Raw genomic sequence first — 25,016 nt, forward strand, 5'->3', positions numbered from 1 at the left:
ACTAATAATATAGCTAATAGGAGTCTATGAGCCATAGAATTTATTCCGATAGATTTTGTTATATTTATAATTCCTTAAAAATATTGATATACACCTAATAATTAGTTCTAATCTATTGCGTTACTTAAAAAAATGTTTTAAATTATTTTTTCTATTAATCAGAATTTATAGCCTTAGTTTTTCACGGGAGAATTTATTTAAAATTCTAAAAAAGGTAATACACGGTTATTTTTCTGGGCGCATGCGTGTAAAAGGAAATTTACAAATTAATCATAAAAAGTTTTCAAGTCTAATTTTTTATCGCGCAAAATTCCCCACATTGGACTTCATCGAACGACCGTATTCTTCATCCCTCCTCATTTGGTACAAGCCCTTCGATTCCTACATTTGATATTACTAATTCTTGCAATTCTCTGATTTCTGCTCGATTTCATTTCCTTTCGAGGATCTACGCAATAGGATTTCCGAGAAAATCACTTATCGATCTCCAATTTCATTCATCGAAACGGATCTTTGAGGTTCTGGATTTTTTGTTTTTCGAGTTCTTGCTGGGTCTTTTTGGTTTTCTTCACGTCTGTATTGAACGATTTTGGAATCCAGAATTTTCAATTATGTGGGCTAGAGTTAGTTTTGTTGTTGATGGAAGGCGTTGGAATTTCTCGGTTTAGATACGCAAGATGATTGTTAAAGTTTGCTGTTTATAACTTATGACATGTTTTGCGTATTTTTTTTTTTCAATGTTAGGAGGTAAAACATGGGTTTAAAGCAGACGATAAAGAGTCTGGATGCGTTTCCTCGAGCGGAAGAACATTTGTTGCAGAAAACACAAACTGGGGCGTTAGGTAATATGAAATGGCATGCTTCTCTTTGTATTTACTTTTACGATGTGTTATCGAACAATTTATGCTTCTTATCGCCAGTATGGTGGTATATTTGAAGTGGATATTGTTCTCTTTGTGAGTTTTCTTTTACCTATTTATCTTTTTTTTTATATATATATAAAAAACAAAGGTTATGCTCAGCTGTTCTGTTTGTTCTCCTAATAAATTTTCTTCTTTGTGTTCACAGTGTCTGTTATTGGATTAGTTATAATGGCGACACTATTTTTGCACGAACTGAGATATTATCTCGCCACATATACTGTTCATCAGGTTCTCATTCTCCCTATTTTGCACATTTCCTTTGGATTGTGCACTTGATACAGGTGTACTGAAAAAGATATTTATTTATATTTGATAAGTTACTGAAAAAAATATGAAGGAACTCCATTTAGAAGTATTATGAGAAGTCACCTCGACGAAGAAAAATCCTAAGGAGCCTCGATAAAGCTCTTGTTAATCACCTTTCGTGGGCTTTCAGTTTCATTCATCAATAAAATTGTCGTTTCCCTCTCAAAAAAGGAATATCAATAAAAGATGCTGACAAGTTTCAATCATGTTTAAAGCTATGATGAGAGACTATTGACATGTTTTGGGCCAACGACTTTTAATTAAGCTATATGTGAGCCCATATATAATTACTTCTCCTTTCACTGGAGAATTGATTTTGTTAGAATAGTAGTTGTTAAATTCCTTAGAACATACCAAGAAGCCACATTATGTTCAATACGTTGTAATCTTTTCTCCTGATTACTTTTTTTTTTCTTTCTTTCTTTCTTTCTTTCTTTCTTTTTATTTTTATTTTTAATTTGAACAGATTTCTCTTGTCCATATGCCTGATAATCTCTTTGATAACACTGATCCACAATACTTTAGCTCTTCTATATAATCCAGGATCACATAGCAAGTAAAAATATAACTCTTCCCATGATCATTCAAAACCTTGAAACGTAGCTTCCTAAATTTTATTGCTGTATAAGCTTTCTAATTGTTAGCGAGTTAAAAGAAATATTTTCAACAGAAGGGTTAGTTTCACATTCACTTATGTGATAAAGGATTGCGTCCTCTCAGTTTTCTCCAACCTTCTCATTGGTTTATGTAAATGGCATTGTTTTAGAAAGAAGAAATTGCTTCTTTCTATGTTAGCTTGCAATGGGATTGTAACGATGACTTGAAATAGCTCATGTTGAACTTCTCCAATGTCCTTTGGAAAATGAGTTTTGTAGAAAGTTTAGGCCTGAAAAGAATGAGATGAGTATGTTTTTTCTTTTCATCATTTCGGATTGTAAGTCGAGACTTTTACTGATCCATTTAAGAGGTTGAGAAGAAGCATTGAAGTAGCAGGCTCCACAATGGATGTTTTCCCCATACTTAACTTGACTTGTACCATTGGCTCGGTGACCATTCATTATGTCTCCTCCTGTTCATGCAGTAGTGGGCTCATCCCTTCTAGTAGAGTTCCAATGTCTTTATCCATGGACAGACCATTTTCTGCTATTCCCAGTTGTGATTGAACCATCTTCATACTAAATTTTCACATCAGCATATGCAAGCTGGAGCTCTGGTACCACTGTCCTCCCTATTCACATATTTTCATCTAAAACCCCTTCCCCCAATTGAACTACTTTTATCTGGCATTGAAGTGACCTCACAGTCCTCACTTTGCACTCCCTCCCTTGTGGATGTAAGTAACTCCACTCAATTGATTTCCTTGCATTACTCCTATTGTAGGTGATGAAATATCCAAAGAGATACAAAAGGGGCCCATATAGGGGCTACAAAATGGATTTCCAAGGAAGTTTAAGCTGAAAGTATTGAAGGGTTGAGTATTTTTACACCAGAAAAAAGCATTAAATAATGATGATCCGTGAACATCTTCTGGTGATCTTTCCTTTCCTTTACAAATCCTTGAGTTCTCTCATCCCATAGTTTCCAAAGAGTAGCTTGAATTATGCTAGACCATAGATGCCCTCGTGTTTCCTTGAAAGGGTGATCAATTTATCCATTAATTGTTATCATCTTTAACATGAATTTCAATATATAGGTTGAAGAGCGCTCCAAACTTCCTTAGACTTCTTGAGCTACTGTCATTGTACTTTTTGGAAAACCATCTGTAATCCATTGAGTCATACATGCCCAAAGTAAACACCTTTGAGAGAGAATCAGCATTTATAAAGCCACCTGATCTATTTTGTTAACATGGTCTTATATCTCTGAATAGTTTGTCAATGCCAAGTTCACCTTGTGCTTAAGGCAACGAGATCATGCCCCTGTCATATGTTCTCAGGTCATACAAATTTCACCTAGAGTCCACACCTATTATAGGACTATATTCTGAACCTTTATTAACACGTGTATAGGAATGTTTAGTCCCAGTGCATACTCCATGCACAACCATATTGATCCTTGCTTAGCTTCATGGTCCTCTCTTTATACCTTGCTGCGCACATTCATCTGCTATGATGGGTGTGTTAAATGGTAGTTTATGTGCTGCCTATATACTACTGTCTTGCTTAGCAATTGTGCACCCATTTACCAGCAGCTTCTAAAGCATTTTGGATGTGCCTATGTATGTGTTTGTACACTCTGGGGACTTCCCATGTCCTAGCGCATAGTGCTTGTATATATTGCTGCCTAGTTTGGCTTATGCATGTCAGTGCATGTTGAGCAGCTAGAGGTGTGAGACCTTGCCTAACTCATGCATTGCCTTCTGCCTAGGCTCCAAGCCATGGCTTGGTTGTAACTTATATCCTAAAGGCACCTGGAAGTTGTAATGTCCTTCAGCAAAGTATCAAGGACCAGAAATTTAGTATTAAATCTAGAGTATATTTGGGCAAAAAAAATTGTACTTATAATTATCCACAAGTCGAACCCTATTTAATGGTATACAAACAAGTACACCATCTCATTATTTCTGACACCATTGAACTAATAGTTTGATGTTATCATTGTATGTTTAGCTTTTGTTTTCCTTTTCTTAGAACTTTTTAAAAGTTAGGACATGTTTTCAGTAGTTTAACCTCGTGCTTATGACAGATGTCTGTAGATTTGAAACGTGGAGAAACTCTTCCCATTCACATAAACATGACCTTTCCTTCTTTACCTTGCGATGGTTAGTATAAATGTCTTTTCGATCATATGCTGTGTTGGTTTCACATTTTGTTTTGCCTAAATATATTTACAATTTACAATTGTTTATAGGTGCATATTTTGAACCACTTCCAAATCAGTTAGGAACTTTCTGAGCCATACTGCTTCTTTTGCTGCTTCACTTGCAGCTACATACTTAGCTTCCATTGTGGAGTCAGCAATACAACTTTGCTTGATACTCCTTCATGAAGAAAATCGAATACGAAAATTTCCATGAGCAACAGAAAGATCATTCCAAATTACAATCGTATATGAACTTTACAATTACAATTAACAATAGAAACATACGGTTATGGAAAAAACATAAATTATAGCATGCTATACAGGTTGATCGTAATAACGGTTGGGTCAATATGCTTTTTTAGCCCCGATATTACATCTTGTTCCTTAAGTTCCACTAATCCTCTAATGAACAATTAGTTTGTGATCCAATCACTAGACCGGATCTCTCTCGGGCCAATGAGAGGGTGGGGTCTCTTGTTCAAGACCTGGATTTAGTACTTAAGAGAACAACCTTTCTCTTATCCCTAAATTGGGTAGGCGTGAATTCCGTATTGTACCCTATGTCCCTGACTATCTACCCGGTCTTACCTCTGAAATGGGAAGCTTATTGAGCCGGCTCTATTGAGCCAACCCTCACCTATACAAATCTATGGATAATCTCGAATAAACAGGAGTTCATTGTTAGCTCAGGATTAAGATTGAGTTACCTAGGTCATCTAAGCGAAATAGTCAGTCTTAAACATTAAACAACGTTATAAAGTAAGAGTGGTCCGATCTTATGCGAACTCATTGCATAGGATGCCCCAACTCCTCATGTCAATACCTGAATGAATCAGGATCACTTCGTTTGTAGCACTTTACAACAAATTGTAACAACTACAGAGTGGACCACATCCGATAGTATTACCAGAATAAGGCACCCAACCTTATTCGTATACTATAGATCATTTTGACTATTCACTCGAATCTGATCCATTTTTATGTCTCCAAATAAAGTTCAAGTATTCATATAATAGTGATAGATCTTAGTTTATTGGATTTAGTCTTTACAATTGCAATTTAAAAATTCACTAATAACATCTTTATTGATAATAGAATATGTTTAACTTTACAACTGCGAGTTTTAGGACATACAACCCAACAATACTCCCACTTGGACTAAAACTCCAATATAAAAATATATACAATGTTGAGTTCAATGAGAGAAAACAAACAAAAATAAATACAATAAACTAGGGCATCAGATACCCATTATTTCTCCCACTTGCCCTAGTAGAAAGTATCTCATAGTCCCAGTCCCACTAGGTGACCCTCGAACACTTTAGCTAAGAGGGGCTTTATAAATGGATCAACTAAGTTGTCTTGTTAGGCTTTCCATGTTTATGACTTCGAGGTTCCTCTGAGTTTGTAACTGCTCCACTGTTATCACAATACAGGGTGACTTAAATGGTCAAATGCTGAGTTTTTTTATATTGTTTTTTCAGTCTTAAGTGTAGATGCAATTGATATGTCAGGCAAGCATGAAGTGGATCTTGACACAAACATATGGAAAGTAAGATAATTTCTTGATATTTTATTGATTCCCTTGACTTCTTTAGTTCTTTTTGTTGTTGCCTATAATCTCTTGTGCATAATGCATCTTATGATGTGTGTGTATATATATATATAAATTAAAAATGAAACTTTTGAGCATGAACAACGAATTAATTCGAATATATGAATGTACATCTATTTACATATAAGTAAAATATCAAATAAATATGTATTTAATAAATGTATCCTAGTTTTGTAGAAAATCTCCATTACCGAGAATTTAATCATATGTTAAGAAATCTCCTTTAGGAGTATGACAAGAAAGCACATCAACGAGAATTAATTACATCAGAACAACATATCGATATCTTATAAGTTCATTCTTTCCTCCTGATTTACTTGTCTACCAAATGCATTCATTCCTCTATCCATATGCCCCACAAAACTGCTTTCCCGACATTAGTCCATAACATTTTAGTCATCATTTCAAGCTCATAACCATATACTAAGTAGAAAATATTATTCTTGGCATCCAAATGAGTGAAAATTTTATATACTCGGATGATGGAATGAGCTTAGATTGAGAGTTAGGGATGAAAAAATTAGTGACTTTTTTGTCAAAAACTTCTAAAAATTCCACTAGGCTAAACATTTTGATCAAAGGAAACTACAACCCCCACTGAGGTTGAATAACCCTCAAGAAATTTAAAGATGGATCAAAAAGAAGAAAGGAGAACTGGATCCTATCTTCAAGATTTCAAACTCTCCACAATCTAGTTGATCAAACTAGATTGAAAGTTCTAAAACATGACATTCTAAACATAAGAAACAAAAAAAGCATAAAAGCTTTGAGAGATTAAACTCTAGAATAAATTTGTTCAAATTCCAATTCTACTTCAAAAATGACAACATTATTTAAACTAAATGAATGGTCTCTATGAAAGGACACAACCTTTCATCTATATTATCTAGGTTCAGCTATAACTCTTCAACTCCATACCTGAACCTTCATAAATATAAATACATGAAATTAAATTGGTACATAATGCATAAAGGATGTCGATGAATCTGGATTTTCAGATTAATTGTATCTCCTGGGAAGCCTTGAAGCTTGAAAGGTTGTGACTCTTCATCATAGCTTAGAAACTTAGCTTGGAAGTTAATATTTAATGCTTCAAGAATACTTTTAGCTATAGCTCTTGTCATTGCCACTTATTTCCTTATCATTCTCCCTTCTTCAAGAAGATTCGTCCTCAAATCTTTAGGATCCCCTTGCAAAGTAATTTTGTAGTCATCATCTCGTGCTCGTTCCAACAGTTGGATTGTAACATCTTCTTTTGTATTAAATTTGAACTTCGTGTGTAGAGTAATCTACTCTTTTTGCCATGTCTCCAATGAACCATAAAAAACACAAGAAAAATAATAGGAAAGAACATTAGTTGGAAATCAAATCCATATCTCAAAGAGGCATCCTGCTCAATTATGCTGGAACATTAAATTAAATACATGCATGCACATGCCTCTAGGTTCTTAGGAGCTATATTGAGAATCAACCCTTGCTTCCTTTTTGTCCAAAGACTCAGCTTCCCATGTCGCATGTCCCCTGAAGTGAAAGCCTTCTGCCAACAACATCAAATCTTTGTTTTACCGGTTGAGGAAAGGAGTCATGAAAACTGACACTCATGCCAATCAACCATCTACTATTCACTGAAGAAACAACACTCATCACATCCTCCAACGTTTTATTTATTCTTGTTGGAGTCTGCTTTCTTATTAGTCCTTCATCCATCCTCTTATATGTCCAGATGAATTTCTGGTTTTGTAGGGCATTGATTAACATCCTCAATCACATTGTACACTTGGTACTCTTTTTTGAAAGGAAACAAAAATTTTTATTGATGAAATGAAAAGATTCTAATGCTTAAAGTACATAAATCCTGAAGGATGGTAAGAAAAATAATACCAAGACAATATTGATAGAGAAAATAAGCAGCCCAACAATACAATCTAATGCAAAATGGTGATGGGATCTCTTCTTTTTCTCCGCCTATATCCTCCCTACACAAGATCTCATGCTTCATTTTTTTCATTTGACAAAAAAGGGCTTTGTTTTGTATCCTATTATGGTGATACTCTATAGAATCTTTTACCACAATCACTATAGAAATTTTTTAAAGAGAGAGCATCTGTTACTCCTTTGGCCAAGGAATGTGGTACCTTTTCTATGAAAGCTGTTAAATTTGTATATTATTGAATAAATCAGGATAATTCATAGTACATAATCAACCTTCTACAAGGTGAATGAATAGACATCAATAAACTAATAAAGGAAAATACATAAATTGAAAATACCAAAAAGGAAATAATAATGGAAAATAAAATAATTAGGAATAAATCCTAATTTCTTTTTAACACCTTCCCTCAAACTCAAGGTGGTAGATTGGCGAACAACTTGAGTTTGCAAAAATAGCTTCCGAAACAAATTAACTGTTTGGGATAGAATTAGAAATCCACGAAGAACCAAAACAGGTAGAACTTCTAGGCTGAAACAGAAACCCATGAAGAGTGAAACCAAAAACTTTCTGGGCTAGAAACATAGATCCTCATATAGAGATCTATAACAAAACCTACGAAGAACGAACAAGAACTTCTGGGCTAGAAAAAAGATCTCATTGAGAGATCTAAAACAAAACCCTCGAACAACTGATTTGGAAATCGAACATAAATCGACAAATGCAAAGTGAACCAAAGCAATCAAACAAACCAAATGAGTCAAGGACTAAATTGAATCAAACCAAAACGAACCAAACCAAACTGAATTAACTTAACTAAACTTGGCTGATTAAACCGAATTTAAATTGAAATTGGTTTGTCTAAACTTCATTGAACCGGAATGAAGACCGAACCAAATGACTTGAATTGAAACAGTCTGATTGAAGTTGAACCGACCTTATTGACTGGACCAAAAATAAACCAAATTAGTTCGACTGAAGGAAGCTGAACCAAAAAGAGATGACTAAACCGACCAAACCGAGTGGACTAACAGTTACCAGCGGCAGAAGTTGAGCAGTATGGACAATTGGAGCTAAGGAGAGGGCGACAGATCTGGGCTGGTCGAGCGGGCAGTGGATCTGAGCGCGAGCGATAGGCAACACGAATGAAGGATGGAGCAGGGTTGGTCGACATGGGGAGATCTGGAACAAAAACGGACTAGGGTGTATCGATTTTAGGTTGACGATGCATGAATCTGGGAACAAATGGGTCTTCGACGCTGTATCTGGACGGATCTATAGCGGATGACTTTGAATGGTGTGTTGGGCGAGTCTGAGTTTGCGGCTACTGTCTAGCCGTGCACTTCACATTGTGGTGCGTGTGAACTAGAGCAAGGGTTAGGGATAACAGAGACCCACGATGGACACACCGCAGGTCGAACGATGGATCTAAAAACGACGACTTGAGGTGGTGTGATTTGGTTGCAAAGCTCCATGAACCATGGACAAAACACGAATGACGAGGCAAACTATGAATAGATAAAATCAGACCCACGAACAACAAACTAAGAATGGCGGAACGCGGCCGACAAAGAGTTGTGACGACACTGACAAAAACACTATACTAAAACCCTAATGGCGATGGGTCTGCCTCCATTGACCGATCGACAGAGGCAGAGAAAAAATATAGGTGCTCTGTTGGGGGATCCTCACAGACAGAAAAAGGTTGTAGGACACCAAGGCCTCTGCCCTTCTATCTCGATGAAAGTTGTAAGTTGTGTTCAGAAGGGAGTTATTGTCTATCGTTGGCCTCTATGGTAGAATTAGTTGGGGGCCTAAGAGGCGGTGGTTTACCCTGTAGCAGATGTCAGCCGTTCAAGTTTGCTTATCTCTAACTTGTGAACTTAGTCGATACAAAGCTATATGATAGCACTCCATTTTTCTGATGCATAAACTAAACCAACAATTAAGATAAACACAAAAATTAAAGCAGTAATGGAATTTGGTCAATGGTGTTTTAAGCCAGTAACAACAAAATCGAGCAATCCACAAAATAATTTGATCTATGGACAACATCGTTGTGGTAATGTCGTAATGCCAAAATGGTAGCAACATACCATCTTTTGTGATTTCTTTTTAACCAAGGGGACCCCCTTTTAGAACCGCATACATTGAGTTAGCAACCCCAAAAATATCAAAAAGTTTTCTTTTTCTTTCCAGATGGGAGGAAAAGGTGGCCAGATTTCAGTGAGACAAAACTCTAATAAACCTAATGCTCTGATATCATGTTATATTTGTGTATTATTGGATAATTCAGAGTATATAATCAACCTTTTACAAGGTGAATAAATAGACATCAATAAAGCAATAAAGGAAAATACATAAATGGAAAATACCAAAATGAAAATAATAATGGAAAATAAAATAATTAGGAATAAACCTTGATTTCCTTTTAACAAAAGCAATGAAAAATTGTACTCTTTCCAAAAAGAGGAAGCAACGTAAAGAAACTTCAGTGTTGATCTCCTCGTTACAAGACATATCTAACCTTATATTTATACTCCCAAGCAGGTTTATGTCCCCCGTTCTCCATCCTTGCTTTCCATCCCCTTTTAAATTATTATCATTATTATTTAAGTTTTATTCTCTAAAGACAGATAACTTGATATGCTATCCAACTATTTACATGGATAATTAGATAATTTGATAGGTAGTATTGTTTTATTTCTATTAGGAGGTTTAAAAAGTTTCTTTTAAATTGGAGGTTCTCAAGAATTAAGCATTTAAATGAAAATATTATGTGAAAATTAACTATGTAATTGAAAAAAATTCTGAATTTTTTTCATTTAATTTAATTGATTTTTTTAATAAAAAAATATATTTAATGGGAATTATTGTGGAGACAGGCTGCATCCTGATGCTGTCCCATGAGATATATTCTCATAAGTACACGTGTACAACACTCTATCTTAACTAAACTTTCTTCTGGGAGAACATACTTAACTAAACTTGTGCCAAAATAAGGATTATTACTTTTTTCACATTAACATGTTCAAATCAGTTTATGCTTCCTAACAGGCATTCTTTGCTGTACTTGCAAGCATAGTTTCGAAGTAATTCCATAATCTATATGCCTGCTGATTAGTCCAGAGTTTCTTGCTTTCTGCAGCTTCGTCTTAACAGCTATGGCCATATCATCGGCACCGAATATCTATCTGACCTTGTGGAAAAGGAACACGCTGATCATAAGCATGGTACTGCCTTTTTCCATTATCCACATAGTTATTGGTCTATAAAGTTCTTTTTTTCCCCTTATATATTTTCTTGGATACTTTAATATTATGCTGTCATTAATGGTTAAACCATCAAAGTAAAAGACAAATGTTACTACTTTCATAATTGTCTTAAATCAATTGTAAGTTATCTCAACGAGGGTGGGGATCCTCGTTTCTTTTCTTTGAAAGGTAACATGTCTAACTTAGATAGGATTTCATTGTAAGAATGAAAATACATAAAAAGGGCAAAATAAAATAAACACCAATTTTCACATTGCCACGCCATCTTGTTTTTCTAGAATGTATGAAAATAATAAATTATTCCCTAAAAAAAACAAAAGATGAAGAAAAGTCTAATGGTTTTTGTTTAAGTGTCCAAGTGTGAACTTAAAAAAGCCTAGTTTTTTATTTCTTTGTTTGTTATTTACTTTGTAGGAGTATTTTAAAAAATCAAGCCTAGTTTTTGTTTTTGAATTTTGGCAAAGAATTTCAAATGTTTAGTTAGGAAAGATGATGACTATGATAAAGAAGTGGTAAGAAAACAAGCAAAATTTCCAAAACCAAATGGTTACCGAACTAAGTAATTTGATGAAATTGTTGTCACGTATGTTTAAATTTTTTATCACATATTTGATATTCCATATTTTAAATATTGTACTTTTAAAAGAATTTTGAGCTTAACTTGGGAACATGCGACTTATCACTCTGGATAGATTTACGTTTACCACACTGAGCCCCACCGTTTCATGAGAGTCCCAGTTCCCGACTTCATGAGAAGCCTAAATCTGTTGTATAATTGAATTGTGAATCAGAGGTTATTAGATGCTGTCAATTTCCTTCTCTCTATGCATCAAAATAACGTCATCTATAACTAATTTTTTGACAGATCATGACAAGGAGAAAGATCATCCTCATATACACGGCTTTGATCAAGCTGCTGAAAATTTGGTCAAAAAGGTTAAGCAAGCATTAGCAGAAGGACAAGGCTGTCGGGTAATCTATATGCAATTCCTGTAAGATTATTTACCTCCTGATTCTTCATAAATATAAGTCAAGTGCAATCTTTTTTGCAGGTTTATGGAGTTCTAGATGTTCAGAGGGTTGCTGGGAACTTTCATATTTCAGTTCATGGCTTAAACATTTTTGTGGCCCAAATGGTCAGTTCACCTTATTTTCTCTGGTGCAGTTTCTTCACCCTGTTCTTGATCTCCCTCTAATATATATTACCATGAGTTTATGCCGTAGAAATTGACAATTTTGGGAGTTTAGTTCAAATGCAGGACGTATTGCCTTTCATTTCTTCCTCTTTTTTGTGACGTCTTTCAGTGAAGCATGTTCCATGTGACTGCTCCAATAATTATTTTGACCTTTCTCTGTTGTTTTTTTTTTTGCAGATTTTTGGAGGGTCCAAACATGTGAATGTCAGTCACATGATTCACGATTTGTCTTTTGGTCCAAAATACCCTGGAATTCACAACCCACTTGATGGTACAGTTCGAATTTTACATGACACAAGTGGGACCTTTAAATATTATATAAAGGTAAAAATCCCAGCGGCCATAAGATACATTTGGTGCATAATTTTTTATTTTATAGTTTCCAAGATAATCTGATGTATAGTACTCTGCACATACTGATATTGGAGGTGAGAGGCTCCCTCCCTGCCCCTCGATGCTCTCCCTCTCCCTCTCCCTCTCATGGTAAGGGAAATTGAAAATTCTTTTCCATGGTAAGTAAAACATGTTATTGCCCGTGTAGCTCATATTGCAGAATTAACTAATTTGTAAAATCAGGAAATCATACTAAATGACATCTGAGAAATTTGATTGTGAAAATGGAATCCTTTCTCCCACCCGTTGTCCAACTTGCTTGGCCCTAGGGGTGTGTACGAACCGACCAAAACCAGAGAACCGGACCGAACCGAACCGGCTAGTTGGTCTAGTTTTTTTTAAAAGAAGCAACTATCAGTTCATTAAGTAGCCAAACCGACTAGTTCGGTTCGGTCAATGGTTCTCTATCCTGAAAAACCAGAGAACCGAACCGAACCGAACTGACCCTATATATTAATATTTATTAATATAAATAATATTTTATAAGTATTATATCAAGTAAAAGTATCATTAAATATTAAATAATACTAATCAGTCCATAAGCCCATAAGCCCAGCTCATAACATAAGCCCATAAGCCCATAAGCTCAATCTCTTTTATCTAATTAAAAAAAAAAACCATCGGTTATAACCCGAACCGACCTGAACCGATTCAGGTTGTTTCGCTTCAGGAACTGAAACCGATGGAAATCGGTTTCCACTGTTCTGTTTACTTGAGAACCGTGGACTTTGGTTCGGTCCAAAACCGGACAGAATCGAACTGTGCACACCCCTACTTGGCCCTTCCTCTAGGGGGGGGGGGTGTTTAACAAGTGTATTGGTCCTGAATCTGCCCTGTTTGTTCCAGTTAGGAATCTTCTTTTCCTTGATCGTTTAATTCTGCTCTTATCAGGTATTATCGGTATACAATTAACCAGTGAACACTGGATTTAACTATATTGCACGTTTTTCCCTGTTTTATTGCAGATTGTTCCAACTGAGTATAAATATATCTCAAAAGATGTGTTACCTACCAATCAGTTTTCAGTCACCGAATATTTCTCGCCTATGACTGACTCTGATAGGTCATGGCCAGGTTGGTTAATGAATTTCATATTATAATTTCCTCTATAATGGATTACTTTACAGGCACGAATTCTATGTTTTTTCCCCATAAATGAGGAATAGGCTTTAGAAAAATTATATATAAATTTTTTACACTAATTTATCAAATGTTATAGACAAGACTTGATGATGTTTGTTTAGTTATTCAAACTCCTTTAAAGGCCAGGTTGAAACTTACCATTGTTTTCAATGATGTGCAGCTGTTTACTTCTTATATGATCTATCACCAATCACAGTGACCATCAAAGAAGAAAGACGAAGTTTTCTCCACTTCATAACTCGGCTTTGTGCTGTATTAGGTGGTACCTTCGCTGTAACAGGTTCGAGAAATTATTGATGTGATTTGTGGTTGATTTTCAAATCATCATATGTGATCATGTTAAGCATAAGTCACTTGTAGAAGTAGACCACTTCCAGAGTGAAGTATATCATTTTGGGTCATACAAGTTTCTTTTCTTTTCTTTTTTTTTTATACAACAAATGTGGGGTGCGAGTGTTTTGCTTCAAATGAAGACAATCACTTCTCGAAGCCCCATATCTTAGTGCTGAAGTCAATTGTTTTACCATTTTTTTCAACCAAAACAATGATATCTTCTGCTAAAATCACAGGAATGCTAGATCGTTGGATGTTTCGGTTTCTTGAGGCTCTGACAAAACCAAAAAGAAGTGCAATGCGTTAAGACTTATTGGAGGTTTCAATCTCCGTGAAAACATTTGTTCATCAGCAAAAGAAACCTGATGCTGAAATGCTAAGAATAGATCCTCAAGCATCCGAGCGTGAATGTGGAAATTTATAAAGGTGGAGGCTACTGATGCTAAACTAACTTTTGGGCTTCTTTGGTGGAAAGGAGTGCTTGAACAAAAGTGCTTGTATTTCTCCTAAAATTTTTCCCCCACTTTCTAGTTGCAAGTGAATTAGTGGATGCCTCTGTTTTTCTTTTCTCTAGTTTTCAAAGAACTACACGGGGAGGAGGGATTATTGTACAATTATTTTGATAATTCCAAGGCAGTCTGTCATCTGTTATTGCTTCATTGTCTACGTACAATCCATATGGTTTTAATTTATGATATCAAATACCGATTCCTATGAAATTGTTCCTGATGGCTCTATTTTAGGCATCACTTTTTTCTCTCGATGAGAATTTAGTTTTTGTTTCTGTTCATAGTAATTGCGTACATTCGTTGTGTTTATTGGTAATAAAATGTTTCTTTTCTCGTTAATGATTGTAATGCTTTTGGATTCTGTATTGATTTATCGTCATACGTGTAGTATGAATGGTAGTCAAGTGATCAAAAAATCCTAAAGTTGGTTTAGGTGAAAAAAGTAACATAGCTGTCAAGAAGCTTTTTGTAATTTTAGTGAGCATGGAACCTAAGATCAATGATCTTATTATCTAGGACGTAAATTTTGATGGATATTTAAATATCAATGTCTAATCTAGAATAAATTATGGATATCACGGAAATTTATAAAAATGACTTTTGTGATTTTAGAATAAATTTATTTTAGTAATAAACTAAAAATAGAGAATAGTGACAACAAAAAATTAATATGAAGTAAATATGTCATTGATAAAGTCAAAGAAAGTCAAATATAATATTCAAGGGTAAGATGATAGCCTAATAGGTACACTTACTAGCCCAACATTAGCATAATAATTTGATAGTGGTAGTAGTGGTCCCAAGTCATAGTATGTTCAAAATTTTATATTAGAAGTATGTCATGCACGAATATCAATATCATCTCCAATGATACCAATACAAGGATACCTTGGATCGAACTATATTCATCTAAATAAGGATATCTTTTGAAGAATGTATAGATAATAGAGTTTTGAGTCTTAGTCTTCAACGCTTTCACGAGAAAGTTATGGCCCCCATGTATATATCGATGTGTTATGTTCATCACTATAACCTAAGAACTATAATTACTTGAATGAATTAATTACTATTGTAATAACCATAATGACTATTATTATATTCATATTGTCAATGTCTATATTAACTATTCAAACTCATTCCCTCCATACTTAAAAGTGTTGACTTTTTTGTTCTTAATCTCAAAGTAACTAATTTTAATTAGTTAACGTTTTTTTATGATAACAAACCTGCTCTTATTCACTAATAGTTTTAGCATTTTGATGAGACCATTTAGGAGAGCTTGAAATAACGATTTCGACACAATTTGAATCACTCGAATCGGAACTCAAATGAAGAAGATATGACCAAAACAAGCTTAATGAAAAAGTCCCAAGATGATGATGCGACTTTTTTTAATCAAAAGAGACCAATTGAAAGGTACTACTTAGAGCATAAGAGGCATGACACATGGTGAGCTTTCGATTTTTTTTATTAGTTTTAAAAATAAAATGAATTTGATATTATTTTATGTTTATGTCTCACGGCTAGTTGGACACATTGGGTACTTTTATTTGTGGTTGGATTTTAATGAAAATGATCTTAAAAATAATATTATTATATTATATTATGTTTGTGTCTACCGGCTAGTTGAGTTTAAATCTTCATCATTCAATTTTCTTTTACCAACTTCCAATGACCCAGATTGAATTTGGTTTTCACCTACCCCATCTCTTTTTAAACTTCAACATCTTCTCCATATTATAACATTGTATTATTTTCAATCTTCCATAACTCACTAAACCACCATTATTGCTCTCTCCAAGCTTCGATTTTCTTTTTTTCATCTTCTTCTTGAGAGAGATATTTTATATTGTAAGGATTGATTCATTGAGTGTTAAATTTGTAAATCTACTATTTGAGAGAGTTTTTCTCATGTTGTTCTTTATTTCCAAATTCATTGTAAGGGTTGATCTTAATCCGTAAAAATATTAGTTGTGACGATTTGATCCTCAACCGTGGAAAGGATCGGGTTTATTCTTGCGCCCGAAAAAAATAATGTGATATGACTCCAAACAGTGGAAAGAATCAAATACTACTAGTGAAGTATCCAAAAAAAGCTTGGGAAGTGGATGTAGGTCGATTGTGCCAAACCACTATAAAATTTCCTTGTGTCAATTTTTCTATCTCTATGCTACTTTAATTTTGAAACTAATTTGCTATTAGATTTTATTGTTTAAAATTAATTATGATTTTCGTTCTTGAAATTAATTGTTCATTTTGGTTATTTTTTATTTGTAGCTCTTAACTTTATATTTATTACCATTCTTGTCGTCAAATCAAATTAGATATTTAAAGTATTATTATTAATTTCATGATAATTTTGGATTGAACTTATTTGCAAAAAAATAATGTTTGAATTATTTGTTAGTAAAAATATATTAATTTATTTAATTGGACCCACTTGAAGAAAAAAATCGTTAATTTAAATAAATCATATTCATCACTTCTTAGGGTAGCCGTACCTATTTTACAAAAATAAGCGAGTGTGCATCAACTTGAGTATCATCATTCATGGATCTTCTACAAATGAAAGGGCTTAGGGTTTAAGGTTTACTATCATCATCATCACCTTTATTTAATTGACCTTGACTTTATTGTCCATGATCTAATTACTACTCTTCCAACGTAGTTGTGCGGTAATTTACAACACTCGTGTGTCGTTCGAAAGAAACAAAATTCAAATCAATTCAACAAGTTTAAATAGAAAACTTAAAATATAGTTTATTGTGATTATTCTTTTCAAATTCAATCTTGAAAATGAAAGGTTTTTCATTTTAAGATAAGGCTAGAAACTCAAAAAAGTTAGAAATTGGAAAAAGTTGAAAATTGAAAAAACTTGGAGAAACGGAGTCTGCATCAACTTGAACATCGTCATTCGTGGATCTTATAAGAGTGAGAGGTTTTCTTATCACTCCAATTCTTAGTCCACTAGCTCTATAACCATGATTGGAATCTTGTCTAGCATATGTGAACTAAGGTTCTCTAGTGAAGGAACTAAATCCTTCATATCTTTACCTCCTTCAACATTTGAACTTGTCTGCCTTCAGTTAAGGGACTAGGTTTATATATATATATATATACATATATATTTTTTATTTCTTGAAAATGGAAGTTTGACATGGAGAAAAAAAAAAAAAGAAGAAAAATCAAATCAATTTAAATTTGAGTTGAAATGATATGAAAATTTAATAAAATAAGTTTAAATGAGATTAAAACATTAAAAAAAAAAATCTAATTTTATTTCTTGGAAATGAAAGTTTTACATGGTTAAAGAAACAAAATTCAAATAAATTTAAGTTTAAATAATTACAAACTTAAAATATAGTTTTTATGGCTTTTTCAAATTCAGGTTTGGCAATGAAAATTTTGGAACGAAGATAAGGTTGGTATTTGAGCAACATATCCACAATATTTTGACAGTATTTCTACAATTTTTTATATATCCATTAAATGATATATTCTCAATGTATCGACGATATTGGCAATACTTCATGATATTTGAGAAAAAAAGATATCACTCCCTTTTGTCTTTATCGATCCACAAATTTAGCTATATTACCAAAATACCACGTATATTATAAATGGATTATGGTGCTTAATGAGTAAACAAGGAGACCCTCCATCTTGGATATAAGTTGTACAGTTGAAACAGTGTATTTTTTCTTGCAAATAACTACAACCAATTTGTGTTTGCATTTGATTTTAATTTTCTTTCATGTATTGATGTCATATAAATTTTACTCGTGGACCTTTCCAAAATTATAGGAACCTTAAAACTTAAGGTTAAAAATAATTGCTGACAATTAAGAAACGGTGAGGATTTAAACTACTAACCTCATTACAGGCCAATTGACAAAAGTCTCTTTTTGTTATTTACTTGTCATTGAGATTTGAATTAAAAAATGTGCAGTCGTCTTGCAAAAGATGAAAAGCTGAATTGCCAAGTAAAATTCTGTGAAGAGATTCGCCAACATCACGGGAAGACTAAAAAGTTCCATTGTTTTTCTAGGTGCTGAAAATGATAACACTGTAACCCATAAAAATAAAAATAGTTCGAGAGTTAGAGACGAGGAAGACAGATTTTTTTTTAATAAAACCAACCGACCATTTGCAAGAAAATGTAATTCAGGTAGAAGGGGAAGCATTTTCACGACATACAAAACTTGACACTATGAGTTGAAATGACCACGCATTCTTGTACATTCTCAAAGGCGACTTGAACCATCTCTATTGAACAAAAAAAATGAAGTAAAAGAGCAAAATTTATAATGACATGCCATACACAAGTCTAATACATAAACCTTATTTAGACACGACACTCGGGGGAATCAATCTATTTGTGTATTAAAATGGGTGAGATGTGCCGAATAATCTGACCTCCATTCGCAGGTCAAAAACTGATGAGACTCGATATAGATACGGAACTGGAACAATTACATGAAGTCGTAATCATCGACATCATCATAGGCATTGACAATCAAGTCATCATCTGCCTTTTCAACATGGAGCTGCTTCTTCTTCACAGCTGTAGCAGTTCACATACACAAACATCAGACTCATTTGGTCCATTCAAACATTGTAATGATTTGGAAGACAACAGAGGGGGTATAAACATAAATACTTACACGTCTTCTTTTTACCAGCATTCGCTTCCTTCTCCGCCTTTAGTTTTTCATTTGCAAGTGCAGTGACGGACGAAGCAACATCTTTTGCATCCGCTGCTTTTAAAGAAACCATCGACAGTCTAATGGCGTCTTTGAGCAGATTAATATAATGGAAACTTTTCTGCAACAAGAAATTTTTAAGGAAAGCTCATGAGACCGAGCTGTGCTCATACATTGTATACAGAAAACAAAGATAAAAGTAAACTGTATTATACCTCATAGGGGCGGAGTTTATGAGAGATCAGCTCTGCATATTCCAAGAAGTCACTCTCAGATTTTGGAATGAAATTATCGAGAGTCTTCTCATCGCCTTTCTTTTTAAACAATTCTGTAGTGGATTTATAATCTGCTTCTTCCACTAGCCTGCCAAAATTCGGAAACAGAAAAACAAAGACCCAGCAAAGTGATTAAGATCTAATGTAATCCATAAGCCAAAGACACAAAAGCATAAGCTATCAAGTTTAGTGTCTTCATTTTCACATGGGCACTACAAGCCAAGAAAAGGCATTCTTTGAGATCTAATCCAGCTTACCAGAGAGAAAAAAATGTGGAAAAGAAAGGAGAAGAAATCAATCGAATGCACAGAATGCCAAGTGCAGGTTCAAAGTGCACTGAAGCGTAATAGCCCAATAGGACCAAGCACAAGGCCGGAAAAAAAAAAAACAATTTATTATGTATTAAGATACTCAATTAGCTCTCTTTCTCTCAGTCTATTTCAGAATGCTCTACCATCCAACAAAGCAAAATTTGCAGGTTTTTCCAACTGAGAATAATATATATATATATATATATATAAAAATTATTTCAAAAGAAGCTCCCCACAGCTTCATGGAAGGTGTGCACTTTCTTCCTAAACATTCTTCCAAATAATTGACATAAACAATCCATTTTATAAAATGGCTATAAAAGCAAGAAGGGAAACTGTTGGTTCTGTTTTGAGCCTAAACATTCTTCCAATAGGGAAAACTCCAGGACCATGAACAGATAACTAAGCAAGGGAGACCTCTCACCCAAAAAATTGACATAAACCAGGCATTTTTTAAAGTGGTTATAGAATCAAGGATGGAAACTGTTGGTTCTTTTTAAAGCTGAACATTCTTCCAAAACTGAACTCTAGAACAGTCTTATGTAGAAAACATAATAAGAAACAAGAAAATCAAAAGATGATGAGCTATCGCCATCTGTGGCATTTTAAAGGTGTTGCTTAACAACTCTGAATCTGATCCGAGTTCCAACCATAGGAGTGAATCCCAACCTTTAAATTAAATGAATCCTCACTTGTAACTACTTGAGGTTCTATAGGAAACCACCATAATCATATACACAGGATGGCAATATTTTCACAACCCAAATTTCCAATCCCTATACCAACCTTCTCACACCTCTTGACCACGTTGAAGGCTTGCCTTGACCAAATGCAACCTCTTCCCAGAAATATCTCATGCTCTTTCTAACTTCTCATTTAATCAGACACTCAACACTAACCTAGATCAAAGAGAGCATGACATTCATAATTCAAGAACTTATTCTTAATGAAAAGTCAAAGTACGGGACCATTAATTATTAAAAGAATCATCTAGTTCAGTTTGATGATACTTTCATAAAATATAAACAGAGGGGAACAGAAAACACTTCCTAACGTTTTTCATTAATGAAACTGGTTTTCCTCAAGAAAAATGAAAGTACAGAATAGCATTCCCTCCCTAATTAACTTAACATCTATTTTCCAAAAATGAAAATGTCCTGAGTAAATATTGAAACTGGAGATAAACTCTAAAACAGATAGAAAATCCCACCTCACCCCCCACTTTTTTGTTAAAAGGAATGGTGTCCCAGAAAAGAATTAGTGAGGAGTGAGAGATAACTCTGCTACAAAAAGTTTCTGGAATGGCATAGACAATGTAGAAAGTGCATCAGATAATGTTGCTCCCATGTCCAACTTTCTCCACAATAATGGTAGGAGGGATCATTCTCCCATCACAATAGAAAAATTCACACAAGTTCAACTACAAATTCCTACCTCAATTATTTTACTTCGAAAGATCCAAAAAGTAGATACAAGTTAAGCTAAAGGTTACAACAAACTAAAGCAAATTAATATTACCTTTGTTGGCGAAGTTTCTCAGCTAATGGATCTAGAGGCTGTTCAGGTACTACAACTTTCCCTTTCTTCTCAGTACCTTTTGCAGCCGGCTTCTTTGGGGCAGCTTCAGGAGGAGGTTTAACTACTGGAGCCTGGGAGACCAGGAAGAAAAAGAAGAAAAGGTGTAAAAAATATAACTGATGCCAACCCTAACATTAACGTAGTTTTTACATGAGCTCCACCACAAACTTACAAAGGAAAAAAAGACCTCCATGCCTGCCTGTTTTAGAAAATTCAACAAACTGACTACAACTATTAATGATTGGCTGATTGCCAATCTTAAAATAAAAAACTCACCACAATTTTTTTAAGACGTTGGACCATTGATAGTTTATTGGCATCATCAAACAACCATTTACATTCTTCTTTGTCATTATCTTAGGTCTTAACATTACTCAATGAAACAAACAATATTAGCAACAGAATCAATAAATTCTCACCGGTGCAGGTTCATCTTCATCCTCCCAGGATTCCTTCACATCGTTGTCATCCACATCCTCATCATCCCATTTGTTCTTTGGTTGCTCCTTCTGCAGTGGTGGAATGTTCTCATCCTCTGAAAAAAAAAACATATACATACGTAGGTAAGCAAAACTATCTAGATGATTAAACATAGAATTACAGTTAGAGCAAGAAAAATTACAGCACAATGTATGACAACGTTCACTAATAGCTTTTTATGCACCAACTATCAAATAAACAAACCATACCGGAACTCAAGAAATTGCTAAATTTGCTATAGATGTCTCCGTTCCCAACAGGCATTGTCAAGAAAAAGTTGCTCGATTCAAAAGCACAACAGCTAAATACACCATAAAATATTTTCCAATATATTTGCACAGAATGCAGAAACCAACACTGTCTTCTCAAAAATCAAAATTAAACATCAAAGATCATAAGATTGACTCAATTCTTTTTTTTTTATTATTTTGAAGAAAATATTAAATTAAAATCTGACACGTAGAAGTGGTTAAGATTTTGTTGTTCATCAACAAACTAAATCGCAACTTCAGGATTGATTCCTATTCCTTCATCACTTGACAGAATGGTCAGCTCCACACTTCTGCCTCTCTCACTCAAAAGTAAGTAATTTTAATTTTTGTAGTAGATCTACCAAAACATTCTTCCCCATACCGTAGGTAGACTAAGCTACTAACTAAAAAGGAAGGCACAGTAATTGTCTCCCCCTCCCAAAATATTTAAATAATTATACAGAATAATTTGAAATTAAAAAAAAAAGGAAAAAAAAGTAAAAAAGAAAAGAATTAAAGACATGACCCTTTGGAAAGAAACACACTCTATATTGAATGGAGTTACAGAGTCAAGCCGTTATGAAACATGAACACATCTAAATTCCACAAAATCACATGTACTGATTTACAGAGTCAAGCCCTTATGAAACATGACCTTTTGGAAAGAAACACGCTCTATATTGAATGGAGTTACAGAGTCAAGCCCTTATGAAACATGAACACATCTAAATTCCCATTAATCACATGTACTGATGTAGAAGATGACTGGGACACGTAAAGGACACTAAGGGCACATGTTAAGAGAAAATATAGAAAAATGAAAATTGGCAAAATAATGTCTGTTCGGCTTTTTGTTTTTTAAATGACCATGGCATAATTCCCAAAAAAAAAAAAGTGTCACCACGTCCACAAATATGGATTGTCATGTCCACATCTGTAATTTCACCCCCTAGAAGTTCATTTCAAAATTAGATCTCTTCAACGGCTCCTTGGATAATAAAATATGAACTCCTTCACAGTCCTCCCATATCTTATACCTCGATCCAGTCTCTCTCAAACCACACCATGCATTAAATACGATGCTTTATAACATATACATACATCCTTTTATTATTCACCTATAGTCTCCTTGTCATACTTGAGTCCTGCATTTTTTTAAGATTATGCTCATCCATTTTATCCTCATTTTCAAGTGTTGCATAAATTTATATACTAATAATAGACTATTATATATAAATTTAAATTAAAATAAAGAGAGGGAAATTAGTTCGAATGATCAACATATATACTACATACACAACATCTTCTGTATTTCAATGCTTATTCAATCACCCGAGGAAAAAATGGAGGACTAAAATATAAACCATATAGCATTACCCCAGTCATCCATTGACTTGAATCACTTTCTACTCAGAAAACACTAGAATTTTAATTCTGCGCAGCCCAACCCTGCTCGTAATACAAGAGATAAATATTAGCAACATAGCATAAGCAGTATACAAGAAAACCGAAGGCCTAGAAGAATCTAAATGTTACTGAAATTAATACACTTTGGAATACAAGAAAAGAAATCCAGCAACTAGAAATGAAAAGATACCGAAGGTTCTAAAACTGGAGAGAAAATGAAAGAATACAAAATCAGGGGAGAAGACATACAAAAAGACGGCCAAACAAAAGGACCTCAGTCAAAGACTCAAAGATAATTACAAAAAGGAAAATACTGAAACTCCATGATTATAAAATAGAAAGTAAAGAATCAGCATTCAGGACATTTAATCTCTTTCCCGTTAAGTCAAACTAGGACTCAATTCATACGGACTACGTCCATGTCCCTCATTGGACCTAAAAATCACCTCATCAGCCAAAAGAGTAGTGAAGAAACATGGGAAATTAGGGTAGTGAAACTACGTAACTCGATCTCAATCAGATCATAAATCATTTACATTCCAAAACGATAGAATCTGCACGAACTCGAAGAAAATCAAAGAACCTTCAACTGCAGCCAGAAAATTGACTAAGGCAGCCAAGTAAAAATTTGCAAATAAATAAGAAACCAGGCAAGGCAATCAATCCCTAGAATCTCACCACGAAAATTAAGTAACGCATAAGCTGACATCTGAAGTAAAAAGATAGTTCGTATTAAGAAGAAGTGGCACCTGAAACTTTCAGAGGACGGTTGTCGCTCTAGGGATTGTTTAAGGCAGGCGTAAGGAAACGTAAACAGTAGAGCGGCCGAAAATGGTATTATCTCTGCAAATGACGCAAGAGTTACCTGAATTCGATGACTTGAAACGGTCTCCGGCAAAGAATCTCGCCAGAGAGGACAATGAAAGCAGAAACTAGAAATGGAAAAAAGGGAAACACACATACCTGGGAGGAATTGAGCAAAGCAAGGGGCGGAAAAACCCTAGAAGAAGCTTGTTTGAGAATTGAAAGAGATGAAAATAAAGCGAAAGAGAGAATCTGGAAGGTTCTCCAATGGAGCGCGTGGGGAAGGTCGGAGCTAGGGCTTTGAGCGGGGGAAATGGAACGTGTGTAGGAGAGGAAGAGACGAATCTTTGATCAATTGGGTTATTGTTGTCGTCGTCTCATACGACCCTTTGTGAGTGAGAATGAGTTGGTAATGTTAACGTAAAAGCTTTGTTGGAGACGGCCTTGAGTTGTCCACCGACTCGGCCCAACTGGCCCAACTCATTTCGCCATGTAATTTTTACTCTTTTTCTCTTCTATTGTATCGCGTCACAAATATCAATTCCAACCTTGCACGAACAAAAATACCACCAACAAGGAAGAAAACGAGCAAGGATAAAAAAAACCTACGTGTGTAATCACAAACTGTCGAATCATTTACAAAATTAACGTCAAAATTACAAAAGATCTAATTTGAGATTAATTATTTAAAAGTTGACATGCATCTAAATTGAAATTGAACACCTAAATTGGCAAATATCAATGATACCACTTATTTTCGTTGAATTGAATAAAATAGTTTG

At 34.4% G+C, this 25,016-nt stretch overlaps 2 protein-coding genes across 4 annotated transcripts; one reads left to right on the top strand and one right to left on the bottom strand.

The window, feature by feature from the left end:
- Window positions 1–240: 240 nt before the first annotated feature.
- Window positions 241–14,635, top strand: LOC120067119 (endoplasmic reticulum-Golgi intermediate compartment protein 3). 3 transcript variants are annotated; one of them, XM_039018541.1, is made up of 13 exons: window positions 283–363; window positions 446–518; window positions 745–842; window positions 1,069–1,151; window positions 3,915–3,990; window positions 5,516–5,583; window positions 10,725–10,809; window positions 11,717–11,823; window positions 11,904–11,987; window positions 12,225–12,371; window positions 13,406–13,514; window positions 13,744–13,863; window positions 14,153–14,635. In XM_039018541.1, the coding sequence occupies exons 3-13, from the start codon at window positions 755–757 to the stop codon at window positions 14,221–14,223; spliced, it is 1,038 nt and encodes a 345-aa protein (XP_038874469.1). In that variant the 5' UTR covers window positions 283–363; window positions 446–518; window positions 745–754; the 3' UTR covers window positions 14,224–14,635. The 3 variants fall into 3 exon arrangements, with proteins under 3 accessions (XP_038874470.1, XP_038874469.1, XP_038874471.1); XM_039018542.1 differs by lacking the exon at window positions 446–518 and having other exon boundaries at window positions 241–363; XM_039018543.1 differs by lacking the exons at window positions 283–363; window positions 446–518; window positions 1,069–1,151 and having other exon boundaries at window positions 769–842.
- A 3,909-nt stretch (window positions 14,636–18,544) lies between these two features.
- LOC120068481 (eukaryotic translation initiation factor 3 subunit J-like) lies at window positions 18,545–24,627 on the bottom strand. Its single transcript, XM_039020265.1, has 8 exons — window positions 24,394–24,627; window positions 24,180–24,273; window positions 23,401–23,472; window positions 21,712–21,827; window positions 21,233–21,363; window positions 19,344–19,491; window positions 19,090–19,249; window positions 18,545–18,989 (listed from the first exon to the last, which is right to left on the bottom strand). Exons 3-8 carry the CDS (start codon window positions 23,411–23,413, stop codon window positions 18,898–18,900), a joined length of 660 nt encoding a protein of 219 aa, XP_038876193.1. The 5' UTR covers window positions 23,414–23,472; window positions 24,180–24,273; window positions 24,394–24,627; the 3' UTR covers window positions 18,545–18,897.
- Between the last annotated feature and the right edge of the window lie 389 nt (window positions 24,628–25,016).

The sequence above is a fragment of the Benincasa hispida genome, chromosome 12 (assembly GCF_009727055.1).
Source record: "Benincasa hispida cultivar B227 chromosome 12, ASM972705v1, whole genome shotgun sequence".
Lineage (NCBI taxonomy): Eukaryota > Viridiplantae > Streptophyta > Magnoliopsida > Cucurbitales > Cucurbitaceae > Benincasa > Benincasa hispida.